The 18,820-nt window shown below is 39.1% G+C and overlaps 1 protein-coding gene across 4 annotated transcripts in view; it reads left to right on the plus strand.

Annotated features, from left to right (window-relative positions):
• Positions 1-18,820, plus strand: part of FAM135A (family with sequence similarity 135 member A) — an 86,237-nt gene that overhangs the window by 7,898 nt on the left and 59,519 nt on the right. For 2 of the 4 annotated variants that reach the window (XR_012653015.1, XM_075046433.1), the window contains exons 2-3: positions 6,196-6,281; positions 10,686-10,806. Coding sequence is in view for 3 of the 4 variants with exons in the window: in XM_075046433.1 (XP_074902534.1) it covers positions 10,730-10,806 (77 nt within the window). In the remaining variant the exon portion in view is untranslated. Of the gene's footprint in view, positions 1-6,002; positions 6,053-6,195; positions 6,282-10,685; positions 10,807-18,820 lie in introns of those variants that run through there. The other 2 variants (XM_075046434.1, XM_075046435.1) reach the window with 2 other exon arrangements.

Below are 18,820 nucleotides of genomic sequence, written 5' to 3' on the forward strand. Positions count from 1 at the left end.
GCACAATTGCAGAGATAGCTGTTTGTGGGGTGGGTGGGAGCAAGTCCCCAGAGATATTGGAGGGAAATCCTTTAAAGACTTTGCTGCTGATAATATAGAATGTGCTATTTTCTCATGGTGCTCACTGACGTCTATTCTTTCTATAGCGTATATGCTGAGTTCTGCTCAGTTTGTTCAAGCTGCCATCACAGTTGTCCACCACTGCTGATCAGCGTCTTCTTTCCTTGACGCTTGTTTCTTCAGAAACTTCTCGTGCTGAGCATTTGTTGATCAAAAAGCACACACAGTACTCTGTGTACTGTGTTTAGTCCCTGTTCTTCTAAAGCAGATAAAGGAAAGCAGGGAGTGATTTTAATTTTTTTTTGTTTTGTGTTTTTTTTTGAGGGGGGCGGGGGAGCTGCTTGTTTTGGGTTTTTTTTTTTCTGCTAGTAGCTATTGGGTCAGGTCTGGTTTGCTCCAGGCTTCAATGGTAGAAAATAGAGTAGGGGACATCAAGGATAGAGCATTAAAATCCGGTGCTTGACTGGTTTTGGAAATAGCTGAGTAAACTTAAAGGTTTAGATATGTTTCAACTTAACTGCTCTTAGATTTGGAGGCGGGTAGGAAATAAGTTGCTGGAGGTGCTGCCTGAGGTTGCAGAGAAAAGTATGGCTCTTCCTCACCAGGTCAGTATGAAGATAAGCAAGCAGCAAGAGCTTAAAGTCTTAGACCAAACTGACATGCAGATGTTTGTTTGCTACAATATGTTTTTGAAAAGCTTTAATGCACATTCTGAAATACTTTCCCATGACCACGTTAGGTTGTTGCTTGCAATGGCAATCTGCTTAATTGTCCTTCAAATTTACGCTTGTGTCATAAAACAATAACTAAAGTGCACTTTGTACTAGAATAGTACAGATTTGACTGTAAAATTAATGCATGTTTTGCGTAACAGAAGAGTTGCAGGGAGGATCTTAGAAGACCTGTGGTCAGAAAATCATTAATGAAGGAAGAACAAAATAAGAATCTATGACATTTCTCTGGCGGGTATTGAATAAAGGCAGTGGACAGAAATTACAAGATAAAAACAATGTTTTATATTTCCAGAGTTTTTAGATATTTTTTTTTCATTGAAGAGCAAAGAATCAAACTTTTAACCTAAATTTATGTGCTATAATGCTTGTCTTGATTTGTTTTGTTAAAGTGGTAGGAAACTGGAAGCCCAACCACAAGGAAAAAAAGTGAAATAAAGGATTATGTTTTTAAAGACGTACTGTAAAACCAGCCCCAAATCAGCTGACTTTATATTAGGTTATTAACATTAGGTGTTGAAAAATAAAGCAGGCTTTGGTACAGCACTGCCATGCGTTTCTAAGATAGCTAGTATCTGTATGAAAGTCCTAGCAGAGTCACTGTTTTTCCGTGTTGGCCCACCCAGCCTATCACCACAGATGATACTAGTGTAGGAACTACCAAAGAAATGGTTTTGTGACCACTGATCCTGGATCAGATTTACTATCAGATTATGTCCTAATGTAACTTTGATCAGGCAGGCAAACTATCACGTTTCTTAAGTTAATAAGAGTACAACAATGTATCATTTGCGCTGACTTAATGCCTACTGTGGGAGGAAAGACAGTAACTGTTTGGCATAAAGCCTTCCAATACAAAATCAACCTGTCAAATCTAAACTGTATTTATCGTCTTATCAAACCATGACCTCAGAGCAGATATTGGAACAATGACTCAACTCTAAATTGTGCTCTGTTTTATTTACAGAGGACAATAATATGGAATTATTATCTATTAAAAATAATTTACTGAGCATGTACAGTTAGATTTATTTTTATTTCTCTTGTCAAAAAAATAAAGCTTTGATTTCAATAAGTTTACTTGAGGTGGGTGAGAGAGAAGTTGCAACAACTTTTTTTTGGACACGCTTCTGATTCATAAAATATGGCAGAGTAATGACATTAACAGTCATTGCAGACATTTTAATGCCAAATTCATCCATCCATGTGAGAGTTATTTTTCATTTAATGGCATTGCTTGGGCCGTGGAATTCAAAGAGGTATCACTTTCTTCCTTTGTGTAAGTAGGAAAATGAAGTATGTTTTAAGTACACTCCTTAATATTTTATGAAGAACCTATTCACTTGGGCAGAATCATATTATTTTAGTAAGCTTCCCTCTCCTACTTTATTAATTCTTAGCTAGTGCGTCCTTCATAAATTCTTGAGATTATGAGAAGGTGGATGTATTAAGCTATGCAATGTGTTCTTTAAGCCAAAATACTACAGCTTATAATTTATATTTTTTCAGTTTACTTTAAGATGATTATATACTTTTTACATAAAGTTCCAGAAGACTTTTAAGTATTTAGAGTAAGCACTTCATTTTTCTTGTTTTGGGTTCGGTATGAGAAGAATGTTGACTCTATCCCAGCTGAAACCAGGACACCCCTATATTGCTCTTCTGAAGAGATTGTTAGGAAAAGATTGATGGCATTAATTGAAAATTATAAGCAAAGCAATTGATTTACAGATGTATTTCTAGATACGTTACTTCTGCTTTAGTTAGAAGTATTTATTTTCATCACTGTTGTTGAGGTAGCTTGATGGCGAATGGACAGCTTAACTGCTGATTTACACTGTCCACTCTCCTTGGTTCTTAGCGTGAGAGTGTAGTAGTATTCGGTTCTTTTTTCTTCCTCAGCCAGTATGCAGCACTGAAGTGGGACAAAGGGCTGGCTTAATGTGGTAGCACATGCCCTGAACTGCCACTGCTTTTCATCAAAATGCTGCAGTTTGCTGGTTCTGTCTCAAAGACAGTCACATTTGTGCCAGTTATTTCATACCCTTTTAATCATAACTTTTAAAATGTGGGTTTTCTTTTTAGGGGAAGTCTTTGTAAACAGCAAATAAAACATTCAGTTTGGTTTGCTCATGTTCTGTTTCCTCTTTCTTCACAAATTACTGTTGAAACCATTGCTCAATTCAGCCTAATGTGGAAGAGGAGAAGGGACCTCGGAGGTGATGAAGTTTTTGTGTAGTGTGAATTGGTGACTGAAGAGAGAAGACACTGAAGTTAGTGCCCATACTGGAGGGAGGAAAATACAGAAAGTCAGCTAGCATGAGGTCTGTTTTGCAGCAGCTGGCCAGTCGCTGTGGATATAGCTTCACTGTACCTGCAGGATGTGTGATTTTTTGCCTAGTCAAGGGGCCATTAAAGGTAGGAGGTTATCGTGGCGGAGGGAGGAGGACACATCGGTAGGAAAGCAAGCTTTTAACTGTGCTGCTCACAGAACTTTTCCTGTTAAACTTTTTAATGAGGAAGCTTAGAAATAACATGTCATTTGTCAGACAGACAAAGACCAATGCTAGGCTAGAAGGGAATAAGCCTAATAAATGTTCAAGATGAATTACTGTATCACATACATGATCTATTAGTAGGGGAGAAGAAAAGAAATAAACGCAACATATTAATGAATTCCATGCTCAGTGGGAATAATCAAGTTGTCAGCTGAAAGTAGTGAGTATGTTGTTTTTATCAGTGTGCTGCATAGAGGACCAGATATCAGTGCTAAATATAAAGCAAAAAGTAGGAAAATTTGAATTTTAATGCTTGATTAAGCTGGTTGTTTATCTAGCCCATTAAAATGTCATAGATATCTTGCATTAGCTTTGTTAGAAATGGTGAATCAAACCTTGTAATGGCTGTCTGGGAAGTAATCTAGGCTTAGAGAACCAGGCAAGAAGAAAATTGTAATAGTTGAGTTTTGCCCTGAGCCCATGAAATTAGGGCATTGTTTAACTATATTTAAGTAACTGTGGTTATTTACATTCATATAATTATTTATAACTGTGAAGCTTTAAAAAGAATTTAATAAATAAATCCTGACATAAAGCAGTCTATTCTGCTGTCTTTTTCTGAGTGATGGTCATGTTACCTTTTTAAAATTGGGATAACAATTTGAATAAGGTATCCTAGATACCTCTACTTAAGGAGATTTTTTGTTTCTTTGTTTCCTTGTTTTACAACATGATGATTATTGCAATCCAAAATTAAGTTAGCATTTCTTTTCCTACCCCATCACTATGGAAAGCCAGGGTTTATTTGTAGTGCTGGGAAGCTCTAGAGTTCAACCAGAACACTGTGATACCGAGTGCTGCACAGCTGCGAAAGGATTTCAAAGGAAGACAAGAAGGTTACACTTGATGCAGTAGTCCAGGCTCTCTCTGCAGGAGATGCAGAGAGAGAGGTGACATGATCAAAATAACAGGCTGGTTCTTTGCAGCACCATGCTGAACTAATACATGCAGTGAATTATGCTTTTTCAGCCTCACAGTAATTAAAACAGAAGAGGATATTAGCTTGGATGAGTTTTGGCTGTATGGATAGAAGGGACGTATTTCTAATCACATGCAGAAAAATTTGGCAGGTCTTGTTCATAGGCTTGCCAAAGTCTATGAGAACCCAGAGAAATCTAAATGAAAAATACTGTCTAGGTTTACAGTCAGATTATGCTATTGTGCACGCTTAGAAAGTAGGTATTAGGAGTGGCCTTGCAGGTCAGGTCAGGAACTCTGTTTTCACCACATTGCATTTCAGCTGAAGGCTGTGTCCAAGAAACAGCTAAAATTGGAATTGAAGACAGTTCTCAGGTGGGGGGACAAACCTGTGAGTCATCAGCACAGAGATAGATGGTGGCTGAATTTGTGTTGGCAGCTGGTGGATCTCTGAGCATAAAGGAGAAGAGGACAGGAAAAAAAAGGTCAGGGATGGAGGTGCACAAAGCTCCTACAGCAACTTAGAAGAAGAAAATTATCTGAAGACTGTATTAAATGAGCAGCTAGAAGAAAAGTGGAGGAAAATAAACATTTTGTTCTATTTTCATTTGTAGGATTCTGTATTTTTGCTTCTGACTTCCACTGAATATAAAATACTAAATCTAAGGCTAGAACAAGTTCAACTACTCAGAATTTTCTGTGTTTTCTCTCTCTTTTAAAAAAAGATTAGTCCTTGTTAAAAGAGAACTGATATGACACAGGCTGTATTGCATTGCTAAACAAATGGAATAAATGTTGGTGCCATTTTGATGCAGCATTATGGTATCAGGATTTTACCAGTGCATTATTGGTAACTTGTGGTATCAAAGATGTAGTTTCACACATGACATGCACAAGTGATTTCTATTTTAAAAAATTCCAGATAATGTATTTTTTATGCTCTACTTTCTCTGTTTTCTTCTCTCTGAAGCTAAGGCGAAACCAGTTTAGTTTCATGGCTTGCCTGCACAAGCTGTGATAGATTTTGTGTTTGTATTTCTCTGAAACATAGGTACAGAAAGGATGCAAAGTTCCTCTAAGAAGGGATAACTAAGCATTCTCTTTTCTTTTGTGTCCGAAATCTAAAGGTCATTAGATAAAAGGGAGACTTCGGTTATTTTTTAGGGTATTTTTTAAAATACCCTAATGGTTTAAGAATACAGGGGAGATAGACTGATTCTTAGCAAACATTTTTAAGGTAGTGGTTTAGCAGGAGCTTCAAGGAGAGTTTCAGAATATTAGGTGGCACTGACCTACCTGTAACGTTTGCTCTAAGAAAGTGGGTTCTTAGTCTTAGGACTCTCCCCCTTTTCCCCTGAATTTTGTCTCCTGAGGAGAAGGGACATGAGATTTAGCAGGAGAATTTCATCTGACCTATTCTTGTAAGTTGTCTCCTCCCTGGTAGCTATGTAGGACTGCGTGGGGGCATGAGCTGTATTTGATGACTCAGGCCAGAATGTCCTCCCACCTCCTCATTGCTACGTTGCTGGTGGTGAGCTGAGAGCCTCTCTGGAGATTGGGGTGGCTGTGGGTGTACTGGAGTCCTCCGGGAGCTGGATTTTAGAATTCCTTCGTGAATACAGGCATAGTTTGGCTGAACATGGCAATGTCAGCTTTGCCAGAGCATGGGCTTCATGAGAAGTTTTATTTTTTTACTTTATTTTGGAAAAATAGGTATCAGACTGCTACACTTGCAGAAAGCTGAAAACTGCAGTGCAGGAGCCAAGGGCAGATTGGAGAATGCTGGTAGGCAGTACATGTATGATTGTTGGAGAGGACAGGATGGGGGCTGTTATTCAGATGCAGGAAAAGAGAATGAAGAACATGAGTACTGAAAAGTTCTAGAGATACTGCTCTTAGTAAAACATTTTTGTTTGTTTGTTTTTTAGTTCAAGCAGTATGTTTTTGACAGCAATAGCGAAGAACTGGAAGACTGGTTAATTAACATACTAAAATGGAGTATTTACCAGTGGAGGTAAGACATTCTTCGAACGTACTGCGGTTTTGTTTCTTAGCATTGTCTTGCAGTTCCCAATACAAGTAGCTAGATTAATGGCACTGTTACACAAGCATTTCTCTGAGAACAAAGCTGGTTTACGAGGTTTCTGTACACCTCCATCTGTCTTTTCATTGCACTCTCAGGTACTCTGATGCAGCAGCTGTAAAGTATCACTAAAATGATCAATTTAGAAAAAAACAGAATCAAGAAACATTTTTTCCTTCTGATGGTCTTTTAAAATCTCATACCCTGTGATCCATTTTGTATTGTGGCCTCGGAAAAGCTTGGTTTGGATAACTGAAGACGTGGTGAGCTAGTGTGGGGACAGCATCAACTGGCTAGGATATGTAGGAGACTTGCTAACTTAAGAAAATAGATAAACCCCCAGAAGTGTGAAGAAAGGTAAAGTTTTGGACCTCAGTATAGGATCAAGTGGCTTTAACTGACATTTTAACTATCAGAGATGTTCAGTCTCAGTGCTTAAGTATTTTTGAATATGGAAGTGCTGTTTTGATTATAAGTGTTAAGTAATTACCAAAAGTTATGAAACCCTCTGTTCTAACCTGTGTATTGGGTTATTCTCATTTATTATTAGATCTTCTGATACATGTTTATATGCTGCATTAACCTCTGTTGCTCATATGTAGAGAGCTCCTGCTGAAGGATTCTTCTGCTTTTTACAGGCAGACAGAGCAAACGTGCAGTTCAGTAGTTTGGTTTCTGAATGCTAATTATATACTTTAAAATACAACAATAAACTCACTAACTATTGAAATGAGTTGTGAATGTTTATTGTCATTGAAGTTAGTGAAGTTTAGCTGTAAATTTAAATGGAATCTCTACAAATAAATACTTCTACATGATTTTAACTTTTTTTGTTGGCTTTTATATGATTAGCGTACAAAAATTAAAGACATTGTCCAAGTTTGAGTTTCTCCTTTAAAATATTTAATCACTGCATAACACTTCCTATTATATAGTTCAAAGAACACTGTTTTCCTTTGCACTGATATGAAGGACTTTGACAGAAAAGTAGTGATTCAGTTGATGTCAGCCCAGGGCATTGAATGCTCCCCTTCACCCAGGTTAAGCTGCACGTGGAACAAGCTGATGCTTGGCAAAGAAAAAGCCATCTTCAATGGTCTGCTGACAGACCGCAATCCCAGCTACCTGCGGTGGCATGCAGCATTGCTTTCTGGATGCACCATTTTGTGAACTGTAGCTCAATATTTCTTACTAGTTTTGCAGTTGATACTGAAGCAAGGCATGGGTGCCACTTTTCCAAATACTGTCGATCGCTGAGCAAGGACTGTGTTAACTGGATTAAAACACATGGTGCTGTGTTGTGCAGGCCTGTGTTTGCTGGACCCTGTGTTTGCTCTGCAGGGATCGCCTGCCTAGGCAATTATTAGTGGGCTGGCTTGGGATACTAAGTCAGCTCGACAAAGGAGGGAGGGAGTGGCCCCAGCTAGAGCCCTGTTAGACACAATAGAAATACCACAAGTTCACTGGACAGCCCTTTGGCAGTAATGCAAGATGTGGCTCTCCTAGCTTTTTTTGTTGCATTAACTCGTTCATAAAATGGACCTTTGAACTTGTCGAACTGGGCTAGTTCTGGATTGTTCTGAGTTTTCCTACTCGGGACTTGAGGGATCCTGAAGCATTTGGAAGTAACTGCCTCGCCCAACAACTCCTGCAGGAAGAGTTTTCCCTTCTCTTAGTGGAGGCAAACTGTTCAGGGATGTAGACAGTACCGCTGCTTGTGCTGTGGAGTCAGAGGGGTGTGATGTCTTCCTCCCTTGAAAATGTAGTTTCATCAAAATGTAGGCTGGATGAGACTGCCCTATGGCATCCTTTGTCTGTTTAAGTCCTTTTGCTTTTTTCCTGAGTGTTTTAAAGTGGGCTCCTTTCTGAGGCATTGGACAGTTTTGTCACAGGTTTTATGCACAGCCCACAAGGTTTGTTGCCCAGTGACTGAGTGTCATGACAGGTCTTGGATCTCTGCTCAGCGGCAGGTTAGGTTCCAAATGCAGAAGATATGCTTGCATTTTGGTAGGTGGTGCACATGTGATAATGCAGTATGGCAACCCCAGAGAATTAGAGTGTAGAACTTCTTGATTCTAGCTTAAAAGACACTGTGGACATCCCTACACAATCCTATAGACAAAGCAGTGGAAGAGGGAGCTGTTGCAAAGCCTGTAGGTTATCAGTGACAGTCCTAACGCTGCATACTGTAGCAAAACTTGTGGCATCATTCAATTAATCTGTTGAAGTCCCTTGATTGAAATTTGAATGATGACAGGATTTTTAGACAAGCTGGGTTAATAGCATCATCTAGATGCTGTAGTTTTGATCTTGCAGTAAGGGCCCTTGATCTGAGTTCTTCATATTGTCATAACTCAGCTTCAGAAGCAAAATTCCTCTTACCCTGTCCCCTGTTACTTCACTAACATACTGCTGCTGTGTTTTTGTAAAGTGCTTGCAGAGTCCTCGTATTGGCTGTTAAACCAAGGTCAGAATTAACTTCTTGTTTATAGTTAAAAATCTAGACCTGTGCTATGGTGCTTGAAGCCTTCCAGCTCCTCTAGAGTGAGTACAGAAAGGTAAATCTTATCTTGAGTCATATGCCAAGATAATATACTTAGTAGGCTAGAGGTAGTCCCTAAAGGCACCTTTGCTTTCAGGTGAGTGATATCTGCTGTGGTGATGACTTTTTTTGCCAGCTACTCTGTTTCAGTCTTGGTAGTACTGCCTGCTGCTTCACAAACATGTTCAAAATTTTGGAAACAAAAAACCCCCATGATCCATTCAAGCTCCAGCCAGGCTAGCTTTTTTATGTTTACTGCTTCTGCATTAAACCCAGAAGATGGACTAATGTGCACGAAGGATAGTCCGGTTTAGATATTTTGGTTTGCTTTTTCCTCAAACCAGACAGTGCTTGCAGGAACTGGGAAGTTTGAAGACAAGTGTTTGCAGAAGTGTTGTCTATTTTATTAATCTGGTTGATATTGTTGGAGGAAAAACAGCGGAACTTGATGAAGTCCTGTTGTGGTTTAACCCCAGCCAGCAACTAAGCACCACGCAGCCACTCTATCACTCCCCCTCCTCAACTGGACAGGGGAGAGAAAATACAACAAAAGGGTCATGGGTCAAGATAAGGACAGGGAGAGATCATTCAACCAATTACCATCATGGGCAAAACAGACTCAACTTGAGGAAAATTAACTTAATTTATTGCCAATCAAACCAGAGTAGGGTAATGAGAAATAAAACCAAATCTCAAAACACCTTCCCTCTACCCTTCCCTTCTTCCCAGGCTCAACTTCACTCCTGGTTCTCTCTCCCTCCTCCCCTGCAGCAGCGCAGGGGAATGGGGAATGGGGGTTGGGATCAGTTCATCACACCTTGTCTCTGCCGCTTCATCCTCTTCAGGGGCAGGACTCCTCACGCTCTTCCTCTGTTCCACCGTGGGGTCCCTCCCACGGCAGACAGTCCTCCACGAACTTCTCCAGCGTGGGTCCCTCCCACGGGCTGCAGTCCTTCAGGCACAGACTGCTCCAGCGTGGGTCCCCCGCAGGGTGACAAGTCCTCCCAGCAAACCTGCTCCAGCGTGGGCTCCTCTCTCCACGGGGCCACAGGTCCTGCCAGGAGCCTGCTCCAGCGTGGGCTTTCCACAGGGTCACAGCCTCCTTTGGGCATCCCTCTGCTCTGGCATTTGCTGCATAAACCCAATACAAGTCTGTAGGATTTTAATATAAGTATCAGCAGGCAGTTGTAAATTAGCGGGAAGGTGCCAGTCTGTGACTGTGAAGACGGCATTGAGAATTAACACTTTAGTGCTAATAAAGACTGACTAAAAATGGGCATGTTGCCCTCCTTTAACTCCTGCCTTCCCTCTAGGATCTCTCCATCTAAAGCCCTACATGACCTGGTCTGGCACTTTTTCTGCACTGTTTGGCCACACTGTAATTCAGCAGTCCCTGTCCTCATGTCAGAGTTGAGGCACTGCTGCCTGCACAGTCATTCTGCTTCAACAAGAGCTGGAAGCAGACTATGCTCTTTTTCTCCTTGTCGGCAGTATTTTTCCCTCTCTAGCCAAGTGCCAGAGCAGAGCTGCAGTACGTAGGTATCAGTAAGTGCCAGGATTGTATTATGCTGATGGTGTGTTGTGATACTTCTCTGATAACATTTGATTCCTTCACAACAAAGATAGAAGTTATTGTGGGCCAGATTTGGTACATCCTATATTCTTGTTTACCTCAGGGCCTGTATATTTAAGGAAGCTGCACAAAATTGTGTATAGCGTTGTCCTTTTTAAGGACCAGATAGACATTATCCCCAGTTTGTGTTCTAAAAAGTTTGTTTTCTGTTTGTTTTCAGTAACTAAGGTGCTGACAAGTTTTGACTTCTTCATCCTCATAAACATGAGTGAAGTTCAGGCTATGGTAGAATTCTCCGTGGAGCTCCACAAATTCTTCAATGTGGATTTGTTTCAAAGAGGGTAGGTAGTGCGTTCTTTCAAACTTAACTGTGATGGATGGCTGATGTTTGAAAGACTTTAATGGGTACTGTCATGTAGCATTGCTTCATGTATTGTTGACTATTTCTATAGTGATTTCAAAAATTTTTTATTCATTATTGGAAAGGCATATATTTTCTAGGAATTAAAATTAAATACTCAAATAATTTGGCCTAAAACTTAAGTTGTAATAAAACAATTTTGTCTAATTGGTGAGGAGGGGAAGCTCTGTTGATTTGGAGGGTAGATTATATTCTTACCCAAGCCTTTACCCTTTCATATCTTAATTTCTGTAATCCCTTTTGTTTGAAATACGATAGGTGTTTTTCTTGAATCTTAAAAATGTTGATGCCCCAATTAACTTATTCATTTATCAGTTTGTCACTGGAGAACTTCACCAGCTTCTCTCCTCTTCACACTCTGCTGTGCCTCCACAGTTACAGAAGACTCCATACTGCCTCATTAGACTCTCCTGACCTCTTCTTAATCCACCTGGTCTCTGTAGAAGGCTTTTTCACATTCCTGTCGTTTGATATTACCCAATTGTCCCCAGATTATGTTCTAAGGTCCTCCTTTCCCATGGCTATGTAGGAAATAATCCTTTGTAGCTTATTTTCAAGTTATTAAAGATTATTTGTCATCATGTTGTGGTACATTGCCCTTCTGCTAATCTTCTAACAGACTACCGTAAAAATACATGTCAGTGTTGCAGTTCCTATGATGTTTGTTTTAGATAAATCTGGTTGAGGCTGTGTCAGTGTTTACAGACAGGGAACAATATATATCATTGTTGATTTATAATAGCTCGTTTTTCCAAAACATTGTAGAATAACTTTCCTTGGAAACATTTTAGTAATAGGAAAATACATTCTTTTTTTTAACCTTGCCATCATTCAAGACAGGTGGGGGCAGTTATTGGTTTTGGTAGGGCTGGTTTTTTTTGGTTGGTTGTGGGGTTTTTTTGACAGGGTGAGTTGATGAAGGCAAAGTAACAGGAAAATGTCATTGCTTTGGGATGCACATAGTTCCTCCACCTTGCATTAACCCTCTGAGGTGCATATTTTGGGGAAGAGTGATATTAAAAAAAAAGGTAGGATTGGGAAGGAGCTCAGCAGAGAGAGGCATAAAATACTGTTATAAAACATATCTTGGCTAGCTAGCCTCTATCTTTGCTATGTTACTGTTAGTTTTCATCTATATTTTATAAAAGCTAGCTTTTCTCTGAATTTGACCTGAAGCTGGTACTGACAGAAGTGATTACCCATTACACTTGCTACTGTTTGCAGTCAAAGAATAGGCAACAAACTGTCTATGTCCTCTTTTTAGGGAAAATTGTAATTTCACTCTTTATTGGAAGAGGAGGATTAAGGAAGGCTTAAGAGGTCTGGGAAAACGCTGAGAACATTCTAATTACTTCAACAAAAAAGCACAGTCTGTTGAACTGTAGCCTTTTTTAATATCTGAAATGGGTGAGGAAGGATCAGGTAGACTATGGCAGCATGTTAACTCTAACACAGAAGAGCCTGAAGAGAAGAAACTCTTTGGGTTGTCTTAACCTTACAATTCAAACAAGTCCTCAGAAAGGCAGTTGAAAAGCAAAGCACAGCAGTATAATTAGCAGTGCTCTACTTGGCATGTTTCTTTTTAGCTTACTGTTTAAAAAGCAGTGAATTCACAGGGCAAGTTCAGAGAGGTGGAAAGCTGACATAATGTGGAAAGTGACATGAGCAGATACTACCTCTCTGGTTTCAAGCTGAACCTTTAATTCTGGACACGTTCCCTTAGAAAACAATGTTGGGAAGGAGAGGGAGCTTCCAGAATAATTTGAAAGAGTGTGTATGTGACTATGGAAATAATTTCTGTCAACTTGGGTAAGTTCTAATATTTTTCTAGGGAACTGTCTTTGTATTTATTGGAGACAGTATGTAATATTTACATTGCTGGAGGAGCTCTTGGATGATGGATTGAATCAGCAGAACAGGAAATCTTTAGTTTCATTGTTAGCCTCCTATTTTTGAGCTACCACTGTGTTTAGCATGGTTTCTCTCACCAAAAGTCAGGTGTAGAATTGATTGTATTCTGGGTTTGTTTAGGATTGTGTGCATTCAAGCCTACCCAACTTAGCATGCCTGTCTCATGGTGTTAGAAGCATAACGACCTTCTGAATTGTTTAAAATAAAATATCGGCTATTGCAAGTAACCACATCAAGCTGATCAAGCTCCTTCTTAAAACTTTGCAGATTTTTATCCAAACTGTTTGGCTGGAGAGTGAGTCCAGATTCTCACTCTTCTGATTATTGGAGACAGCATAATTTCCAGCCTAAATTTCCTTCTGTTCAGTTTTTAGGTGTTTTTCTTAACAGCTCTGTCCTATGCTTTGAATTAATCTTACCGGTCTGAGTGTTCACCCTGATGTATTTTTAGATGTCAGTCTTTTGTCTCTTTCATAAAATATGAACTAAGTCAGTTTCGTCATTTGAATTTGTGGCACATTCCCTCCCCCCATTCTGTAAAGTCCACATATCCCAATAGCCGGTCAAAATCATTATTATCTCTTCATGGTTTTATAACTATCTGAAGAAATCTGCCAGCTATGGCATCTTGGGTTTGTATCTGCAGTGACACTATTGCCAGAAGCACTTATGAATGTGTTTACATTAACAATTGATTTGGTACTTTAGGAATGAATTACTAGAAGCAGTGTTGACATCCCTATATCTATGTGGTTCCAGGGTTACTTCAGACTAGATTTAATCTTGTCCTCTGGACCAGATGTTTTGCATCATGAGTGTATTTTGAAGTTGTTCATACCAGTAATTGGTTCAGACCTTTTTGTCCCCTGAGGGTTGAAGTGCATTTTGTGACATGTAGGTCAGAGCCTGTGGTTTAGCTTTCTCCAGGAGACATCTAGGCTATATACATGGAAAGCTCTCAGTGAAATGGACCAGCATGCAGCAAGCCAGGATCATTGGGGAAAGTGCCTCAAAATGACTCTGGTGATCTAAACCAATCAGTAGTGTGGACTCAGCCAAAATTTCTCATAGTATTTCACTCAAGGTCAAATTTACCTGAAGGGTCCTCTAATGGACTCACTGTTATAACCATGTTATTCTCCTAACTGACCCTTTAAAGCAGACTCTTTATTTTCTTTACTTTTAGATAACTGTTGTTATTCTAAGTGAAGGAGAATTACACAGAGCAGACACTTAATTCTAATACATGAGACTTGTCTGTATGTGTGGCTCCCTGCTTCTCATCTAGTTTAAGAAAGGTTGTTCCTATGTCCGTGGTGAGTCTGGTGGTTAGCTTCTTCTGAAAGTTGCACTCTAGCTGTAAGTTGCAGAAGTATGTGGTATAGTTAAGTAGTATCCTTATCTAATACAGCTATCTCATTACATTTTCTTACAACTCTATGGCACTTCCTTAAAACCCAACTTGTACCAGGTAGCTCTGTTGGTTTAATTTAATCTGTTGTTACATTCAGATAAGGCTTCACATAATTCTCCTTTTTGAACTGGTGGGATGGGAATTTTTTCCCAAACAGTGATTGATATGTGAGTATTGTGTGACAAAATGAATAAAAGAAACGCAGTTGTTTGGGACCTCTGAGAATGATAGTCTGAGATAGCGAGGCTTCAGGCTGTTTTGTCATCTTAGCTCATAAAAGCTGCAGTTAAATTTGGGCTCCGTAGTGCTGACCTTTTATAAATACAAAGGGAAATGTAACATAAGCTTTAGTGAGATGTGGACTGCAGAAGTGGAGAATGAGTTGAGAGGAAAACTGGTTGGATGATTGGGCTCAAAGAGTTGTCAGTGGTGCAAAGTCCAATTTGCAGGTGATGACTGATGGCATCCCTGATGGATAGATACTGCGTCATCAGTTTAGTGTTTTGATTAACAACCTAGACAGAGTGCCTTTTCAGCAAGTTTTTGAATGATAACAGATTGCTGGGAATGGTTAGATACCCTGGAGAACGGAGCTGCTCTTTGGAGGGATCTAGCCAAACTGGAGAAATGAGCTCATAGGAATCTCATCAAGTTAAGGGCAAATGCAAAGTCCTTCAGATGAGGTTGAATAACCCTATATGTCAGTGCAGGCTGGGTATCAGCTGGCTAGAAAGCACCTTTAAAAAAAAACCCACCACCTGGGCATCCTGGCAGACAACGGGTTAACCATGAACCAGCAGGGTGTTCTGGCAGAAGGCCAATTGCATCCTGAGCTGTAATAGCCAGAGTGTAGCAGCAGTCATAGTTTGGAAAAGCAAGGTCTCCATCCTTCCTGTGTTTTACTGCCTGACTCCTACCAGCAGCTTAGCAGTACTGTCAGGCTGTATTTCCCCCTTGATCAATTTTCAAAGCAGGATACTTGTCTCTCTGTACTGATTTTCCTCTTTGAAAAATCTGCAAAATAGATACTCAATAAGTTTGTATTTTTTGCAAAAATATTGTCACAGACGCTTGAGAACTATTAGAGATACAGGGTTTCTCTGTGATGAGACCAGAATCTGGGATTTCTGGACACGTATGATCAGTTTAATATTACTTTCTGTGCTGGAGATGGGGAAAAGTTTTTGGTTTTTTTTTTTCTGTTTGGCCAGTATCTTTGGACACAAGCTGAAATAATTTTCTGCCACACTGACAAATACTGTGTCTGTGTTACTGTGCTTCCCTATTTATATTTCCATTCACATGTTGTCTCTTATTTCTGTAAGTCCTTTAGCATAAGGACTCTTCTCTGTTCGCACAACAGACAGCTAGTTAATTTATCAGTTCATTACTGAAAAGCCTATACTACCTACTTATAATAATCATTAATAAGAATAACTTTTTAATACTTTGTTGACAAGCTTGTTCCAGGGAACTGAAATGAAAATCAGTTTCGGACGTAGAACAGATGACAATGTTCTCTTGAAATATTTTCATATGCACTTAAGAGCATTGCATGCTTGTTTTTTGTAGTGGTGACGACATCAGCTCTAGATGGACAGTTAGAATATATGATGTCCTGGTAATGTGATTTTGACCTGTATTTTCCTGATGTTTAAAAGTTTGTGTGGGTAGGAGGTTGGGGGACACCAGTGGCAATTTTAGCACTGTTTGTAACAGAAGTTTGGGATACTTACAACACTTCCTACTCAACCTCCTGCCACTGCCTCCTGATGATTATGAATGTTATTTACAATGCTGTTCTTCGAAGATGTTACTGTAAGAGCAAGTTGTCTCTTACTCGTTTTTCTTTTGTAGACTGTGGATGCTTACCCTCCACATTTACACGCGTGTTTTGTATGTGTCAGCATCCTAAAGAGAGATGTAAATATATTGAGCATTTCTGAATTCAAACAACTGGTTATTGAAAGTGCCACAGTACTTTGTAGTGCTCAGTTTAAATTGCAGTGTTCCACCACCTGATGATGAATCATGATGTCTAACTTGGAATAGTTACACCTTTCTTGTGGGTAGCAAGAGAAGTTTCCTGGTAACCCTCAATTGTGAGAAGATGAGGTTTTCATTTCTCTGGAGCTGTGTGTTGCTTTTTCACCTGTGAAATGGCAAACCCAATGAGCTAAAGAAACTTAGCTGATGATTTGTAATTTAGCATTGCGCACACATTGCTGCAAGATCTGCTTTGAAAACAGCTTTAGTCTACGTCTTCCCTCTCTCTCTGCATTCTTATAATCCCAATGTTAAATTCTTACTTTGTCACTAATCATTCATTATTTTGTCAGTAATATACATGTACACAACTGGCCAAAGCTGGATTTAGACAATTTTCAATATTAATGTCTCTATGTATGTGCTTTGTCTTTATTTTTTGTAGCAGTTTTCTTTATGAAGTAGAATATCTGCTGTTTCATTGTGGGTTTCAGAAACAGAACTTGGTGATGGTTATTCCATCTAAGTGTGAATTTGTTGTTAATTCAAGTAGACTGTGAATGGTGCAAGTAAAATAAAGTATTGACAGTAGCTGTTTATTATAGCTGCAGGTTTACATTCGTGCTCAGTGTGTCTAGTTTAATCTGTTATTCGACTTTGTTTTCGGTTAAAAGATTCTTGCAAAAGCATATGAAGAATTTACATTAGTAATGTAAGTCTGCCACACTTTTAAAAGTGTTTTTGCTTTATAAATACTGGTTAACAGATGGAAGAAGAATATTAAATACCTTCCACAGAAGAGACTTTAGCAGATTCTAACATAAAACACATTTTTGGAGGCGTATGATATCTGAAATTAGGTTATTGGTAAGATTTCAGTAGCACTAACTTGCTTGTGAACCTGAGTCCCACTGGAAGTAAAAGGAATTTAAGCTTCAGACACTACTGGAAATTTAGTCTTATGGTATTCTTCTGTTCCATAGATTTATGTTTTTCCATGTGCAGATACTTACTGATAATGTCTGAGCAGCATTGACATTTTATGCTTCCATGTGTGGTTGTGTAGTGTAGCATAAAAGAAAATACGCTGAATCAGAGTATGAATTTTAATTAATCTTAATATGGTTACACAGTAATTTCATGAGAAATAATGCACTATATGAAAAGTTTCATTTTTTTCTGGATCCAGTGAGTTGTCTACATTAGTTTTATAATTTGTTAACAGGAAATTAAAACTTGAAGAGTCCCCTTATAGCAGGATCACTTTTCTTTCTCCTGGCTACATGAGGAATGAAAAGGTTTTGTCCTTAAATAAAGAAGTAGCCTCTGCTAATGTTTTGTGTTGTTAGCATATTATCAAATAACAAACTCTTAATGAACAAGGAACATTCAGGCTCACCTGTTTGGTTTTCTTTTTAATTCATACCGCCCAGTCATACTTTTACTTTCAAACCATGTTTCTGTATGACATAGCTTTCTGGAGATAAGTGGTGTGAATTGCCTCCTGACATGTAGCTTATCTTCTGAAGTATTGTACTGTGATCTTTACGTAATACAGTCTTTACAAAGGGAGAAGCAAGCTGTCAAATTTGTCTTAACAGTTGCAAGATGAGCTCTGTTCTGCAGCTTATGGTTTTACAGTCATACAAATAGCAGTAATACAGGTTTAAGATTTGGAGGGCTGGGCTGTAAACTCAAGGGAGTAGTCTGTCTAGGAAAAATAATGCGAATACTTTTCTTTTGGTTTTATTTTTATTTTTTAAAAGTGGATCAGTTTCTGATTCCAGTTCAACAGTGCATGCACACACACAGGTCCTGCTTGCTTCGAGGCAAGAGTGTGTAAGACTGGGAATGAACAGTGGGGAAGCCATATTTTAAGTTGGCATTGCTTCAGAAATTAAAAGTTAGTATCATCAAATATCCCATTAGCCCTTCTTATGCAGGGTGTCTGAGAGACCAGTAACATGGTCTGGTCCCAAAGAGCAATAACAATTTGAAGTACCATATGATGGTACTTCAGAATCTTGTCTTCTAAAATAAAAAGCCTTGTATTTGTTGAGAATAGGATTTGAAAAAGTAAGTGGAAAATTAAGCACTGCTTCCTTTCAGTTAGCTGATAAATTAAGGCTTTTGAAGTATACTCTGCCTTAGCTATGTGAGTGGAACTGAAGACGTGGCGAGGTTGTACTGCTTGTCTGCAGATATCTGAGTACAATGTCTGTATGAGGAGACTTTTAGCCATGCAGGGAAGCTTATCTAGGTGTCACCTAGAGCCGTTGTAAATTGGGCTTCTACTCTGAAGCCTAGAGAATTCTCACCCCTCCCCGCCATGTTAATTCCTGGAAGACTAGCCTTCACCTTAAGAAACTAAATCAGATCCTGAAGCTACCTGTTTTAGGTATGTATTCTGATGTGTAAAGATGATGCTACAGGTGCTTATTTCTTCAGTCATTATTCATAGCTGTATAGCTAACAGTTGGTAATTGTAGTTGTCCTGGAGGTATGTTTTACAAAAACTTAGGTAGTTTGGGTTTTTTTCCTGCATCCCCCCCATATTGGTTGAAAAAATAACCTTAAATTTTGTCAGATGTTGATGGGTACTCGTTGCATATTCTAGACTTCT

Source organism: Buteo buteo, chromosome 15 (assembly GCF_964188355.1).
Source record: "Buteo buteo chromosome 15, bButBut1.hap1.1, whole genome shotgun sequence".
Classification (NCBI taxonomy): domain Eukaryota; kingdom Metazoa; phylum Chordata; class Aves; order Accipitriformes; family Accipitridae; genus Buteo; species Buteo buteo.